Source organism: Nerophis ophidion, linkage group LG03 (assembly GCF_033978795.1).
Source record: "Nerophis ophidion isolate RoL-2023_Sa linkage group LG03, RoL_Noph_v1.0, whole genome shotgun sequence".
Lineage (NCBI taxonomy): Eukaryota > Metazoa > Chordata > Actinopteri > Syngnathiformes > Syngnathidae > Nerophis > Nerophis ophidion.
Window position 1 is genome coordinate 85,549,592 of NC_084613.1, and position 17,554 is coordinate 85,567,145.

General features: G+C 35.4%; 1 protein-coding gene across 1 annotated transcript in view; it reads right to left on the reverse strand.

The window, feature by feature from the left end:
* Nucleotides 1-17,164, reverse strand: part of mta1 (metastasis associated 1) — a 176,087-nt gene extending 158,923 nt beyond the window's left edge. Inside the window, 1 exon segment of the mRNA XM_061896254.1 lies at nt 16,859-17,164. Coding sequence (XP_061752238.1) covers nt 16,859-16,886 — 28 coding nt within the window. The 5' untranslated portion in view covers nt 16,887-17,164.
* Nucleotides 17,165-17,554: the final 390 nt, after the last annotated feature.

The window sequence follows — 17,554 nt, forward strand, 5'->3', positions numbered from 1 at the left end:
AACAACAAAAACACACATTGAAGCTCATTGTTTACAAGTTAACACAATACAAAAAGTCGTATTATGATTATTATGTTCTACATTTACAACACTTCCTTGTGGTCTACATTACTTGTACCGTATTTTTCTGACTATAAGGCGCACTTAAAATCCTTTCATTTTCTCAAAACTCGACAGTGCGCCTTATAACCTAATGTACGGTTGTGCTTACTGACCTCGAAGCTATTTTATTTGGTACATGGTGAGATGACAAGTGTGACAAGCAGATGGCAGTCACACATAAGAGATACGTGTCGACTGCACTATGACTCAAGTCACCAACACAAAAATGATAAGTTCCATTGAAAATATAGAAAAGTAAATCACATTATTTGCATAATATGGCACCTTTAGCCCTTATGTGTTAACATTTTACACACGCATAAAAGTGTATATTCAAATTTGGTGGTTTCTATGTAGGTTTAACACCCCTTACATTAATACTTAAAAGCATCCAAATGATTGCTACTTACATGTTTGTTCATGTGAGTGAAGTCATGCTACTTTGGGGATAGACAATAGTTTAATAACAAACTTTTGAGCACACCACGTCAGCGTCAAAGTAACATGATTACTTTGTATATCACTTCGGATGCAGCACCGCTGAAATACTTTTGTGATGGTCATTTAGAAAAAATATAACAATTTTACGCTTGCATTTAAGAGTTTATCGTAATTTGGGGATTTCTATGTAGGTTTAACTCAGCGGTTGTCCACCAGTGCAAACTACAACAACAAAAACACACATTGAAGCTCATTGTTTACAAGTCAACACAATACAAAAATAGTCGTATTCTGATTATTATGTTCTACATTTACAACACTTCCTCGGGGTCGACATTACATGTACCATATTTTGGACTACATGGTTCACTTAAATTTCTTTCATTTTCTCAAAACTCGACAGTGCGCCTTATAACCTAATGTACGGTTGTGCTTACTGACCTCGAAGCTATTTTATTTGGTACATGGTGAGATGACAGGTGTGACAAGTAGATGGCAGTCACACATAAGAGATACGTGTCGACTGCTCTATGACTGAAGTCACCAACACAAAAATGTTAAGTTCCATTGAAAATATAGAAAAGTAAATCACATTATTTGCATAATATGGCCCCTTAGCCCTTATTTGTTAACATTTTACACATGCACAAAATGTTATATTCAAATTTTGTGGTTTCTATGTAGGTTTAACACCCTTTACATTAATACTTAAAAGCATCCAAATGATTGCTACTTACATGTTTGTTCATGTGAGTGAAGTCATGTTACTTTGGGGATAGACAATAGTTTAATAACAAACTTTTGAGCACACCTCGTCAGCGTCAAAATAACATGATTACTTTGTATATCACTTCGGATGCAGCACCGCTGAAATACTTTGTGATGGTCATTTACCAAAGAAATAAAAAAATGTACACTTGCATAAAAGAGTTTATCCTAATTTGGGGATTTCTATGTAGGTTTAACTCAGCGGTTGTCCACCAGTGCAAACTACAACAACAAAAACACACATTGAAGCTCATTGTTTACAAGTCAACACAATACGAAAAGAGTCATATTATGATTATTATGTTCTACATTTACAACACTTCCTTGGGGGTCTACATTACATGTACCACATTTTGGGCTATAAGGTTCACTTAAAATTCTTTCATTTTATCAAAACTCGACAGTACGCCTTGTAACCTAATGTACGGTTGTGCTTACTGACCTCGAAGCTATTTTATTTGGTACATGGTGAGATGACAAGTGTGACAAGTAGATGGCAGTCACACATAAGAGATACGTGTCGACTGCACTATGACTCAAGTCACCAACACAAAAATGTTAAGTTCCATTGAAAATATAGAAAAGTAAATCACATTATTTGCATACTATGGCCCCTTTAGCCCTTATTTGTTAACATTTTACACACGCATAAAAGTTTATATTCAAATTTGATGGTTTCTATGTAGGTTTAACACCCCTTACATTAATACTTAAAAGCATCCAAATGATTGCTACTTACATGTTTGTTCATGTGAGTGAAGTCATGTTACTTTGGGGATAGACAATAGTTTAATAACAAACTTTTGAGCACACCACGTCAGCGTCAAAATAACATGATTACTTTGTATATCACTTCGGATGCAGCACCGCTGAAATACTTTGTGATGGTCATTTACCAAAGAAATAAAAAAATGTACACTTGCATAAAAGAGTTTATCCTAATTTGGGGATTTTTATGTAGGTTTAACTCAGCGGTTGTCCACCAGTGCAAACTACAACAACAAAAACACACATTGAAGCTCATTGTTTACAAGTTAACACAATACAAAAATAGTGATATTCTGATTATTATGTTCGACATTTACAACAATTCCTTGGGGTCTACATTACATGTACCACATTTTGTACTATAAGGTTCACTTAAAATTCTTTCATTTTCTCAAAACTCGACAGTGCGCCTTATAACCTAATGTACGGTTGTGCTTACTGACCTCGAAGCTATTTTATTTGGTACATGGTGAGATGACAAGTGTGACAAGCAGATGGCAGTCACACATAAGAGATACGTGTCGACTGCACTATGACTCAAGTCACCAACACAAAAATGTTAAGTTCCATTGAAAATATAGAAAAGTAAATCACATTATTTGCATTATATGGCCCCTTTAGCCCTTATTTGTTAACATTTTACACATGTAGGTTTAACACCCCTTACATTAATACTTAAAAGCATCCAAATGATTGCTACTTACATGTTTGTTCATGTGAGTGAAGTCATGTTACTTTGGGGATAGACAATAGTTTAATAACAAACTTTTGAGCACACCACGTCAGCGTCAAAATAACATGATTACTTTGTATATCACTTCGGATGCAGCACCTCTGAAATACTTTGTGATGGTCTTTTAGAAAAAAAATGTACAATTGCATAAAAGAGTTTATCCTAATTTGGGGATTTCTATGTAGGTTTAACTCAGTGGTTGTCCACCAGTACAAACTACAACAACAAAAACACACATTGAAGCTCATTGTTTACAAATTAACACATTACGAAAAGAGTCATATTATGATTATTATGTTCTACATTTACAACACTTCCTTGTGGTCTACATTACTTGTACCATATTTTTCTGACTATAAGGCGCACTTAAAATTCTTTCATTTTCTCAAAACTCGACAGTGCGCCTTATAACCTAATGTACGGTTGTGCTTACTGACCTCGAAACTATTTTATTTGGTACATGGTGAGATGACAAGTGTGACAAGCAGATGGCAGTCACACATAAGAGATACGTGTCGACTGCACTATGACTCAAGTCACCAACACAAAAATGTTAAGTTCCATTGAAAATATAGGAAATTAAATCATATTATTTGCATAATATGGCCCCTTTAGCCCTTATTTGTTAACATTTTACACATGCACAAAATGTTATATTCAAATTTTGTGGTTTCTATGTAGGTTTAACACCCCTTACATTAATACTTAAAAGCATCCAAATGATTGCTACTTAGATGTTTGTTCGTGTGAGTGAAGTCATGTTACTTTGGGGATGGACAATAGTTTAATAACAAACTTTTGAGGACACCACGTCAGTGTCAAAATAACATGATTACTTTGTATACCACTTCGGATGCAGCACCGCTGAAATACTTTGTGATGGTCATTTACCAAAGAAATAAAAAAATGTACACTTGCATAAAAGAGTTTATCCTAATTTGGGGATTTCTATGTAGGTTTAACTCAGCGGTTGTCCACCAGTGCAAACTACAACAACAAAAACACACATTGAAGCTCATTGTTTACAAGTTAACACAATACAAAAATAGTGATATTATGATTATTATGTTCTACATTTACAACACTTCCTTGGGGTCTACATTACATGTACCATATTTGGGAATATAAGGTCCACTTAACATTCTTTCATTTTCTCAAAACTCGACAGTACGCCTTATAACCTAATATACGGTTGTGCTTACTGACCTCGAAGCTATTTTATTTGGTACATGGCGAGATGACGAGTGTGACAAGTAGATGGCAGTCACACATAAGAGATACGTGTCGGACTGCACTATGACTCAAGTCACCAACACAAAAATGTTAAGTTCCATTGAAAATATAGAAAAGTAAATCTTATTATTTTCATAATATGGCCCCTTTAGCCCTTATTTGTTAACATTTGTTAACATGTAGGTTTAACACCCCTTACATTAATACTTAAAAGCATCCAAATGATTGCTACTTACATGTTTGTTCATGTGAGTCAAGTCATGTTACTTTGGGGATAGACAATAGTTTAATAACAAACTTTTGAGCACACCACGTCAGCGTCAAAATAACATGATTACTTTGTATATCACTTCAGATGCAGCACCGCTGAAATACTTTGTGATGGTCATTTAGAAAAAAATTTTAAAATGTTACGCTTGCATAAAAGAGTTTATCCTAATTTGGGGATTTCTATGTAGGTTTAACTCAGCGGTTGTCCACCAGTGCAAACTACAACAACAAAAACACACATTGAAGCTCATTGTTTACAAATTAACACATTACGAAAAGAGTCATATTATGATTATTATGTTCTACATTTACAACACTTCCTTGTGGTCTACATTACATGTACCACATTTTGTACTATAAGGTTCACTTAAAATTCTTTCATTTTCTCAAAACCCGACAGGGCGCCTTATAACCTAATGTACGGTTGTGCTTACTGACCTCGAAGCTATTTTATTTGGTACATGGTGAGATGACGAGTGTGACAAGCAGATGGCAGTCACACATAAGAGATACGTGTCGACTGCACTATGACTCAAGTCACCAACACAAAAATGTTGAATTCCATTGAAAATATAGAAAAGTAAATCACATTATTTGCATAATTTGGCCCCTTAGACCTTATTTGTTAACATTTCACGCATGCATAAAATGTTATATTCAAATTTTGTGGTTTCTATGTAGGTTTAACACCCCTTACATTAATACTTAAAAGCATCCAAATGATTGCTACTTACATGTTTGTTCATGTGAGTGAAGTCATGTTACTTTGGGGATAGACAATAGTTTAATAACAAACTTTTGAGCACACCACGTCAGCGTCAAAATAACATGATTACTTTGTATATCACTTCGGATGCAGCACCTCTGAAATACTTTGTGATGGTCATTTAGAAAAAAAATGTACAATTGCATAAAAGAGTTTATCCTAATTTGGGGATTTCTTTGTAGGTTTAACTCAGCGGTTGTCCACCAGTGCAACAAAAACACACATTGAAGCCCATTGTTTACAAGTTAACACAATACAAAAAGTCGTATTATGATTATTATGTTCTACATTTACAACACTTCCTTGTGGTCTACATTACTTGTACCGTATTTTTCTGACTATAAGGCGCACTTAAAATCCTTTCATTTTCTCAAAACTCGACAGTGCGCCTTATAACCTCATGTACGGTTGTGCTTACTGACCTCGAAGCTATTTTATTTGGTACATGGTGAGATGACAAGTGTGACAAGTAGATGGCAGTCACACATAAGAGATATGTGTCGACTGCACTATGACTCAAGTCACCAACACAAAAATGTTAACTTCCATTGAAAATATAGAAAAGTAAATCACATTATTTGCATAATTTGGCCCCTTTAGCCCTTATTTGTTAACATTTTACACATGCATAAAAGTTTATATTCAAATTTGGTGGTTTCTATGTAGGTTTAACACCCCTTACATTAATACTTAAAAGCATCCAAATGATTGCTACTTACATGTTTGTTCATGTGAGTGAAGTCATGTTACTTTGGGGATAGACAATAGTTTAATAACAAACTTTTGAGCACACCACGTCAGCGTCAAAATAACATGATTACTTTGTATACCACTTCGGATGCAGCACCGCTGAAATACTTTGTGATGGTCATTTACCAAAGAAATAAAAAAATGTACACTTGCATAAAAGAGTTTATCCTAATTTGGGGATTTCTATGTAGGTTTAACTCAGCGGTTGTCCACCAGTGCAAACTACAACAACAAAAACACACATTGAAGCTCATTGTTTACAAGTTAACACAATACAAAAAGTCGTATTATGATTATTATGTTCTACATTTACAACACTTCCTTGGGGTCTACATTACTTGTACCATATTTTTCTGACTATAAGGCGCACTTAAAATCCTTTCATTTTCTCAAAACTCGACAGAGCGCCTTATAACCTAATGTACGGTTGTGCTTACTGACCTCAAAGCTATTTTTTTCGGTACATGGTGAGATGACAAGTGTGACAAGCAGATGGCAGTCACACATAAGAGATACGTGTCGACTGCACTATGGCTCAAGTCACCAACACAGTAATGTTAAGTTCCATTGAAAATATAGAAAAGTAAATCACATTATTTGCATAATATTGCCCCTTTAGTTAACATTTGTTAACATTTTACACAAGCATAAAAGTTTATATTCAAATTTGATGGTTTCTATGTAGGTTTAACACCCCTTACATTAATACTTAAAAGCATCCAAATGATTGCTACTTACATGTTTGTTCATGTGAGTGAAGTCATGTTACTTTGGGGATAGACAATAGTTTAATAACAAACTTTTGAGCACACCACGTCAGCGTCAAAATAACATGATTACTTAGTATACCACTTCGGATGCAGCACCTCTGAAATACTTTGTGATGGTCATTTACCAAAGAAATAAAAAAATGTACACTTGCATAAAAGAGTTTATCCTAATTTGGGGATTTCTATGTAGGTTTAACTCCGCGGTTGTCCACCAGTGCAAACTACAACAACAAAAACACAGAAGCTCATTGTTTACAAGTCAACACAATACAAAAATAGTCATATTATGATTATTATGTTCTACATTTACAACAATACCTTGGGGTCTACATTACATGTACCACATTTTGGACTACAAGGTTCACTTAAAATTATTTAATTTTCTCAAAACTCGACAGTGCGCCTTATAACCTAATGTACGGTTGTGCTTACTGACCTCGAAGCTATTTTATTTGGTACATGGTGAGATGACAAGTGTGACAAGCAGATGGCAGTCACACATAAGAGATACGTGTCGACTGCACTATGACTCAAGTCACCAACACAAAAATGTTAAGTTCCATTGAAAATATAGAAAAGTAAATCACATTATTTGCATACTATGGCCCCTTTAGCCCTTATTTGTTAACATTTTACACACGCATAAAAGTTTATATTCAAATTTGATGGTTTCTATGTAGGTTTAACACCCCTTACATTAATACTTAAAAGCATCCAAATGATTGCTACTTACATGTTTGTTCATGTGAGTGAAGTCATGTTACTTTGGGGATAGACAATAGTTTAATAACAAACTTTTGAGCACACCACGTCAGCGTCAAAATAACATGATTACTTTGTATATCACTTCGGATGCAGCACCGCTGAAATACTTTGTGATGGTCATTTAGAAAAAAAATTTAAAATGTTACGCTTGCATAAAAGAGTTTATCCTGATTTGGGGATTTCTATGTAGGTTTAACTCAGCGGTTGTCCACCAGTGCAAACTACAACAACAAAAACACACATTGAAGCTTATTGTTTACAAGTTAACACAATACAAAAATAGTCATGTTATGATTATTATGTTCTACATTTACAACACTTCCTTGTGGTCTACATTACTTGTACCGTATTTTGTACTATAAGGTTCACTTAAAATTCTTTCATTTTCTCAAAACTCGACAGTGCGCCTTATAACCTAATGTACGGTTGTGCTTACTGACCTCGAAGCTATTTTATTTGGTACATGGTGAGATGACAAGTGTGACAAGTAGATGGCAGTCACACATAAGAGATATGTGTCGACTGCACTATGACTCAAGTCACCAACACAAAAATGTTAAGTTCCATTGAAAATATAGAAAAGTAAATCTTATTATTTGCATAATATGGCCCCTTTAGCCCTTATTTGTCAACATTTTACACATGCATAAAAGTTTATATTCAAATTTGGGGGTTTCTATGTAGGTTTAACACTCCTTACCTGAATACTTAAAAGCATCCAAATGATTGCTACTTAGATGTTTGTTCATGTGAGTGAAGTCATGTTACTTTGGGGATAGCCAATAGTTTAATAACAAATTTTGAAATACACCACGTCAGCGTCAAAATAACATGATTACTTTGTATATCACTTCGGATGCAGCACCTCTGAAATACTTTGTGATGGTCATTTAGAAAAAAAATGTACAATTGCATAAAAGAGTTTATCCTAATTTGGGGATTTCTATGTAGGTTTAACTCAGCGGTTGTCCACCAGTGCAAACTACAACAACAAAAACACACATTGAAGCTCATTGTTTACAAGTTAACACAATACAAAAAGTCATATTATGATTATTATGTTCTACATTTACAACACTTCCTTGGGGTCTACATTACTTGTACCGTATTTTTCTGACTATAAGGCGCACTTAAAATCCTTTCATTTTCTCAAAACTCGACAGTGCGCCTTATAACCTAATGTACGGTTGTGCCTACTGACCTCGAAGCTATTTTATTCGGTACATGGTGAGATGACAAGTGTGACAAGCAGATGGCAGTCACACTTAAGAGATACGTGTCGACTGCACTATGGCTCAAGTCACCAACACAGTAATGTTAAGTTCCATTGAAAATATAGAAAAGTAAATAATATTATTTGCATAATATGGCCCCTTTAGCCCTTATTTGTTAACATTTTACACACGCATAAAAGCTTATATTCAAATTTGGTGGTTTTTTATGTAGGTTTAACACCCCTTGCATTAATACTTAAAAGCATCCAAATGATTGCTACTTACATGTTTGTTCATGTGAGTGAAGTCATGTTACTTTGGGGATAGACAATAGTTTAATAACAAACTTTTGAGCACACCACGTCAGCGTCAAAATGACATGATTACTTTGTATATCACTTCGGATGCAGCACCGCTGAAATACTTTGTGATGGTCATTTAGAATTAAAATTTAAAATGTTACGCTTGCATAAAAGAGTTTATCCTAATTTGGGGATTTCTATGTAGGTTTAACTCAGCGGTTGTCCACCAGTGCAAACTACAACAACAAAAACACACATTGAAGCTCATTGTTTACAAGTTAACACAATACAAAAATAGTCATGTTATGATTATTATGTTCTATATTTACAACACTTCCTTGTGGTCTACATTACATGTACCACATTTTGTACTATAAGGTTCACTTAAAATTCTTTCATTTTCTCAAAACCCGACAGTGCGCCTTGTAACCTAATGTACGGTTGTGCTTACTGACCTCGAAGCTATTTTATTTGGTACATGGTGAGATGACAAGTGTGACAAGCAGATGGCAGTCACACATAAGAGATACGTGTCGACTGCACTATGACTCAAGTCACCAACACAAAAATGTTAAGTTCCATTGAAAATATAGAAAAGTAAATCACATTATTTGCATAATATGGCCCCTTTAGCCCTTATTTGTTAACATTTTACACATGCAAAAAAGTTTATATTCAAATATAGGGGTTTCTATGTCGGTTTAACACCCCTTACATTAATACTTAAAAGCATCCAAATGATTGCTACTTACATGTTTGTTCATGTGAGTGAAGTCATGTTACTTTGGGGATAGACAATAGTTTAATAACAAACTTTTGAGCACACCACGTCAGCGTCAAAATAACATGATTACTTTGTATATCACTTCGGATGCAGCACCGCTGAAATACTTTGTAATGGTCATTTACCAAAGAAATAAACAATTTTACACTAGCATAAAAGATTTTATCCTAATTTGGGGATTTCTATATAGGTTCAACTCAGCGGTTGTCTACCAGTGCAAACTACAACAAAAACACACATTGAAGCTCATTGTTTACAAGTCAACACAATACAAAAATAGTCATATTATGATTATTATGTTCTACATTTACAACACTTCCTTGGGGTCTACATTACATGTACCATATTTTGGACTGTAAGGTTCACTTAAAATTCTTCCATTTTCTCAAAACCCGACAGTGCGCCTTATAACCTAATGTACGGTTGTGCTTACTGACCTCGAAGCTATTTTATGTGGTACATGGTGAGATGACAAGTGTGACAAGTAGATGGCAGTCACACATAAGAGATACGTGTCGACTGCACTATGACTCAAGTCACCAACACAAAAATGTTAAGTTCCATTGAAAATATAGAAAAGTAAATCACATTATTTGCATAATATGGCCCCTTTAGCCCTTATTTGTTAACATTTTACACATGTAGGTTTAACACCCCTTACATTAATACTTAAAAGCATCCAAATGATTGCTACTTACATGTTTGTTCATGTGAGTGAAGTCATGTTACTTTGGGGATAGACTATAGTTTAATAACAAACTTTTGAGCACACCACGTCAGCGTCAAAATAACATGATTACTTTGTATATGACTTCGGATGCAGCACCGCTGAAATACTTTGTGATGGTCATTTACAAAAAAAATTTACAATTGCATAAAAGAGTTTATCCTAATTTGGGGATTTCTATGTAGGTTTAACTCAGCGGTTGTCCACCAGTACAAACTACAACAACAAAAACACACATTGAAGCTCATTGTTTACAAGTTAACACAATACAAAAATAGTCATATTCTGATTATTATGTTCTATATTTACAACACTTCCTTGGGGTCTACATTACATGTACCATATTTTGGACTACAAGGTTCACTTAAAATTCTTTCATTTTCTCAAAACTCGACAGTGCGCCTTATAACCTAATGTACGGTTGTGCTTACTGACCTCGAAGCTATTTTATTTGGTACATGGTGAGATGACAAGTGTGACAAGCAGATGGCAGTCACACATAAGAGATACGTGTCGACAGCACTATGACTCAAGTCACCAACACAGTAATGTTAAGTTCCATTGAAAATATAGAAAAGTAAATCACATTATTTGCATAATATGGCCCCTTTAGCTTTTATTTGTTAACATTTTACACATGCATAAGTTTATATTCAAATTTGGTGGTTTCTATGTAGGTTTAACACCCCTTACCTGAATACTTAAAAGCATCCAAATGATTGCTACTTACATGTTTGTTCATGTGAGTGAAGTCATGTTACTTTGGGGATAGACAATAGTTTAATAACAAACTTTTGAGCACACCACGTTAGCGTCAAAATAACATGATTACTTTGTATATCACTTCGGATGCAGCACCGCTGACATACTTTGTGATGGTCATTTAGAAAAAAAATTCAAAATTGAACGCTTGCATAAAAGAGTTTATCGTAATTTGGGGATTTTTACGTAGGTTTAACTCAGTGGTTGTCCACCAGTGCAAACTACAACAACAAAAACACACATTGAAGCTCATTGTTTACAAATTAACACATTACGAAAAGAGTCATATTATGATTATTATGTTCTACATTTACAACACTTCCTTGTGGTCTACATTACTTGTACCATATTTTTCTGACTATAAGGCGCACTTAAAATTCTTTCATTTTCTCAAAACTCGACAGTGCGCCTTATAACCTCATGTACGGTTGTGCTTACTGACCTCGAAGCTCTTTTATTTGGTACATGGTGAGATGACAAGTGTGACAAGCAGATGGCAGTCACACATAAGAGATACGTGTCGACTGCACTATGACTCAAGTCACCAACACAAAAATGATAAGTTCCATTGAAAATATAGAAAAGTAAATCTTATTATTTGCATAATATGGCCCCTTTAGCCCTTATTTGTTAACATTTGTTAACATGTAGGTTTAACACCCCTTACATTAATACTTTAAAGCATCCAAATGATTGCTACTTACATGTTTGTTCGTGTGAGTGAAGTCATGTTACTTTGGGGATAGACAATAGTTTAATAACAAACTTTTGAGCACACCACGTCAGCGTCAAAATAACATGATTACTTTGTATATCACTTCGGATGCAGCACCGCTGAAATACTTTGTGATGGTCATTTAGAAAAAAAAATTAAAATGTTACGCTTGCATAAAAGAGTTTATCCTAATTTGGGGATTTCTACGTAGGTTTAACTCAGCGGTTGTCTACCAGTGCAAACTACAACAACAAAAACACACATTGAAGCTCATTGTTTACAAGTTAACACAATACAAAAATAGTGATATTATGATTATTATGTTCTACATTTACAACACTTCCTTGGGGTCTACATTACATGTACCACATTTTGGACTACAAGGTTCACTTAAAATCCTTTCATTTTCTCAAAACTCGACAGTGCGCCTTATAACCTAATGTACGGTTGTGCTTACTGACCTCGAAGCTATTTTATTTGGTACATGGTGAGATGACAAGTGTGACAAGTAGATGGCAGTCACACATAAGAGATACGTGTCGACTGCTCTATGACTCAAGTCACCAACACAAAAATGTTAAGTTCCATTGAAAATATAGAAAAGTAAATCACATTATTTGCATAATATGGCCCCTTTAGCCCTTATTTGTTAACATTTTACACATGCACAAAATGTTATATTCAAATTTTGTGGTTTTTATGTAGGTTTAACACCCTTTACATTAATACTTAAAAGCATCCAAATGATTGCTACTTACATGTTTGTTCATGTGAGTGAAGTCATGTTACTTTGGGGATAGACAATACTTTAATAATAAACTTTTGAGCACACCACGTCAGCGTCAAAATAACATGATTACTTTGTATATCACTTCGGATGCAGCACCGCTGAAATACTTTGTGATGGTCATTTAGAAAAAAAATTACACTTGCATAAAAGAGTTTATCCTAATTTGGGGATTTCTATGTAGGTTTAACTCAGCGGTTGTCCACCAGTGCAAACTACAACAACAAAAACACACATTGAAGCTCATTGTTTACAAGTCAACACAATACAAAAATAGTGATATAATGATTATTATGTTCTACATTTACAACACTTCCTTGGGGTCTACATTACATGTACCACATTTTGGACTATAAGGTTCACTTAAATTTCTTTCATTTTCTCAAAACTCGACAGTACGCCTTATAACCTAATATACGGTTGTGCTTACTGACCTCGAAGCTATTTTATTTGGTACATGGTGAGATGACAAGTGTGACAAGTAGATGGCAGTCACACATAAGAGATACGTGTCGACTGCACTATGACTCAAGTCACAAACACAATAATGTTAAGTTCCATTGAAAATATAGGAAATGTAATCATAATATTTGCATAATATGGCCCCTTTAGACCTTATTTGTTAACATTTTACACATGCATAAAAGTTTATATTCAAATTTAGGGGTTTCTATGTAGGTTTAACACCCCTTACATGAATACTTAAAAGCATCCAAATGATTGCTACTTACATGTTTGTTCATGTGAGTGAAGTCATGTTACTTTGGGGATAGACAATAGTTTAATAACAAACTTTTGAGCACACCACGTAAATGTAAATGTCAAAATAACATGATTACTTTGTATATCACTTCGGATGCAGCACCTCTGAAATACTTTGTGATGGTCATTTAGAAAAAAAATGTACAATTGCATAAAAGAGTTTATCCTAATTTGGGGATTTCTACGTAGGTTTAACTCAGCGGTTGTCCACCAGTGCAAACTACAACAACAAAAACACACATTGAAGCTCATTGTTTACAAGTTAACACAATACAAAAAGTCGTATTATGATTATTATGTTCTACATTTACAACACTTCCTTGTGGTCTACATTACTTGTACCGTATTTTTCTGACTATAAGGCGCACTTAAAATCCTTTCATTTTCTCAAAACTCGACAGTGCGCCTTATAACCTAATGTACGGTTGTGCTTACTGACCTCGAAGCTATTTTATTTGGTACATGGTGATATGACAAGTGTGACAAGTAGATGGCAGTCACACATAAGAGATACGTGTCGACTGCACTATGACTCAAGTCACCAACACAAAAATGTTAAGTTCCATTGAAAATATAGAAAAGTAAATCGTATTATTTGCATAATATTGCCCCTTTAGTTAACATTTGTTAACATTTTACACAAGCATAAAAGTTTATATTCAAATTTGGTGGTTTCTAAGTAGGTTTAACACCCTTTACATTAATACTTAAAGTATCCAAATGATTGCTACTTAGATGTTTGTTCATGTGAGTGAAGTCATGTTACTTTGGGGATGGACAATAGTTTAATAACAAACTTTTCAGCACACCACGTCAGCGTCAAAATAACATGATTACTTTGTATATCAATTCGGATACAGCACCGCTGACATACTTTGTGATGGTCATTTAGAAAAAATATAAAAATTTTACGCTTGCATAAAAGAGTTTATCCTAATTTGGGGATTTCTATGTAGGTTTAACTCAGCGGTTGTCTACCAGTACAAACTACAACAACAAAAACACATTGAAGCTCATTGTTTACAAGTGAATTAGTGAATTAGTAAATTATATTTATATAGCGCTTTTACAAAAATAGTCACATTATGATTATAATGTTCTACATTTACAACACTTCCTTGGGGTCTACATTACTTGTACCATATTTTGGACTACAAAGTTCACTTAAAATTATTTCATTTTCTCAAAACTCGACAGTGCGCCTTATAACCTAATGTACGGTTGTGCTTACTGACCTCGAAGCTATTTTATTTGGTACATGGTGATATGACAAGTGTGACAAGTAGATGGCAGTCACGCATAAGAGATACGTGTCGACTGCACTATGACTCAAGTCACCAACACAAAAATGTTAAGTTCCATTGAAAATATAGAAAAGTAAATCATATTATTTGCATAATATGGCCCCTTAGCCCTTATTTGTTAACATTTTACACATGCACAAAATGTTATATTCAAATTTTGTGGTTTCTATGTAGGTTTAACACCCTTTACATTAATACTTAAAAGCATCCAAATGATTGCTACTTACATGTTTGTTCATGTGAGTGAAGTCATGTTACTTTGGGGATAGACAATAGTTTAATAACAAACTTTTGAGCACACCACGTCAGCGTCAAAATAACATGATTACTTTGTATATCACTTCGGATGCAGCACCGCTGAAATACTTTGTGATGGTCATTTACCAAAGAAATAAAAAAATGTAGACTTGCATAAAAGAGTTTATCCTAATTTGGGGATTTTTATGTAGGTTTAACTCAGCGGTTGTCCACCAGTGCAAACTACAACAACAAAAACACACATTGAAGCTCATTGTTTACAAGTTAACACAATACAAAAATAGTCATATTCTGATCATTATGTTCTGCATTTACAACAATTCATTGGGGTCTACATTACATGTACCATATTTTGGACTATAAGGTTCACTTAAAATTCTTTCATTTTCTCAAAACTCGACAGTGCGCCTTATAACTTAATGTACGGTTGTGCTTACTGACCTCGAAGCTATTTTATTTGGTACATGGCGAGATGACGAGTGTGACAAGTAGATGGCAGTCACACATAAGAGATACGTGTCGACTGCACTATGACTCAAGTCACCAACACAAAAATGTTAAGTTCCATTGAAAATATAGAAAAGTAAATCACATTATTTGCATAATATGGCCCCTTTAGCCCTCATTTGTTAACATTTTACACAAGCATAAGTTTATATTCAAATTTGGGGGTTTCTATGTAGGTTTAACACCCCTTACATTAATACTTAAAAGCATCCAAATGATTGCTACTTACATGTTTGTTCATGTGAGTGAAGTCATGTTACTTTGGGGATAGACAATAGTTTAATAACAAACTTTTGAGCACACCACGTCAGCGTCAAAATAACATCATTACTTTGTATATCACTTCGGATGCAGCACCGCTGAAATACTTTGTGATGGTCATTTAGAAAAAATATAACAATTTTACGCTTGCATTTAAGAGTTTATCGTAATTTGGGGATTTCTACGTAGGTTTAACTCAGCGGTTGTCCACCAGTGCAAACTACAACAACAAAAACACACATTGAAGCTCATTGTTTACAAGTTAACACAATACAAAAATAGTGATATTATGATTATTATGTTCTACATTTACAACACTTCCTTGTGGTCTACATTACTTGTACCGTATTTTTCTGACTATAAGGCGCACTTAAAATCCTTTCATTTTCTCAAAACTCGACAGTGCGCCTTATAACCTAATGTACGGTTGTGCTTACTGACCTCGAAGCTATTTTATTTGGTACATGGTGATATGACAAGTGTGACAAGTAGATGGCAGTCACACATAAGAGATACGTGTCGGACTGCACTATGACTCAAGTCACCAACACAAAAATGTTAAGTTCCATTGAAAATATAGAAAAGTAAATCTTATTATTTGCATAATATGGCCCCTTTAGCCCTTATTTGTTAACATTTGTTAACATGTAGGTTTAACACCCCTTACATTAATACTTAAAAGCATCCAAATGATTGCTACTTACATGTTTGTTCATGTGAGTGAAGTCATGTTACTTTGGGGATAGACAATAGTTTAATAACAAACTTTTGAGCACACCACGTCAGCGTCAAAATAACATGATTACTTTGTATATCACTTCGGATGCAGCACCGCTGAAATACTTTGTGATGGTCATTTACCAAAAAAAAACCGAACAAAAGCGAGCCGCGGCTCTTCATCCCCACCTTCCTCTTCACGCCTTGACCGCGGTCATTATCCCCAAACGAGGCTCTTTCGGCGAGGAACGAGGCGGAAAAAGAACGGGGAGAGAAGGCATCAACACAAGTGTGGCGGAACCATGGCGGCTCCAGCCGTGAGTATTGAGGCAAACCCCCGCCGACTTCCCGGGCTCTGCCTGACACCCGCCGCCCCCCCACCACCGTCTTACCTCCGACCCGGTACATGTTGGCCGCCATGGCTGCCTGCCCGCCGGTGCCGGGGCTTCCTCTCCGGGTCTCTCTGGCGCTGGTCCCCCTTCAGCTAGCTGTGCTGCCGCCGCGGTGTGTTGGAAAATGGTGGATGGATCAATACGACACAGCAGCCTGGAGACCTTAAAGGGACAGTACGTCCTCGCAGGCCCGCGACCATCCGGCCGTCCGCTCGCTGCCAAATGACCGCTTTAATTGATCACTAATCGGCTTTAATTCCACTATTTTCCCCTTCCTGCGAGCTAGCATGTCGTGTTTGGAGCAGTAAGCCGCATTAGCACGACACGTGACTTAGAGGTGTGGGGGGGGGGAAATCGATTCGAATACGAATCGAATCGAATACGTTGTGTGATTCGGAATCGATTCTCATTTTTTCTTTAAATCGATTTTTTTTTTTAAATCAATCCAACAAAACACTACACAGCAATACCATAACATCCATCCATCCATTTTGCCACCGCTTATTCCCTTTGGGGTTACGGGGGGCGCTGGTGTCTATATCTCAAGCTACAATAGGGCGGAAGGCAGTGTACACCCAGGACAAGTCAATCAATCAATGTTTATTTATATAGCCCCGAATCACAAATGTCTCAAAGGACTGCACAAATCATTACGACTACGACATCCTCGGAAGAACCCACAAAAGGGCGAGGAAA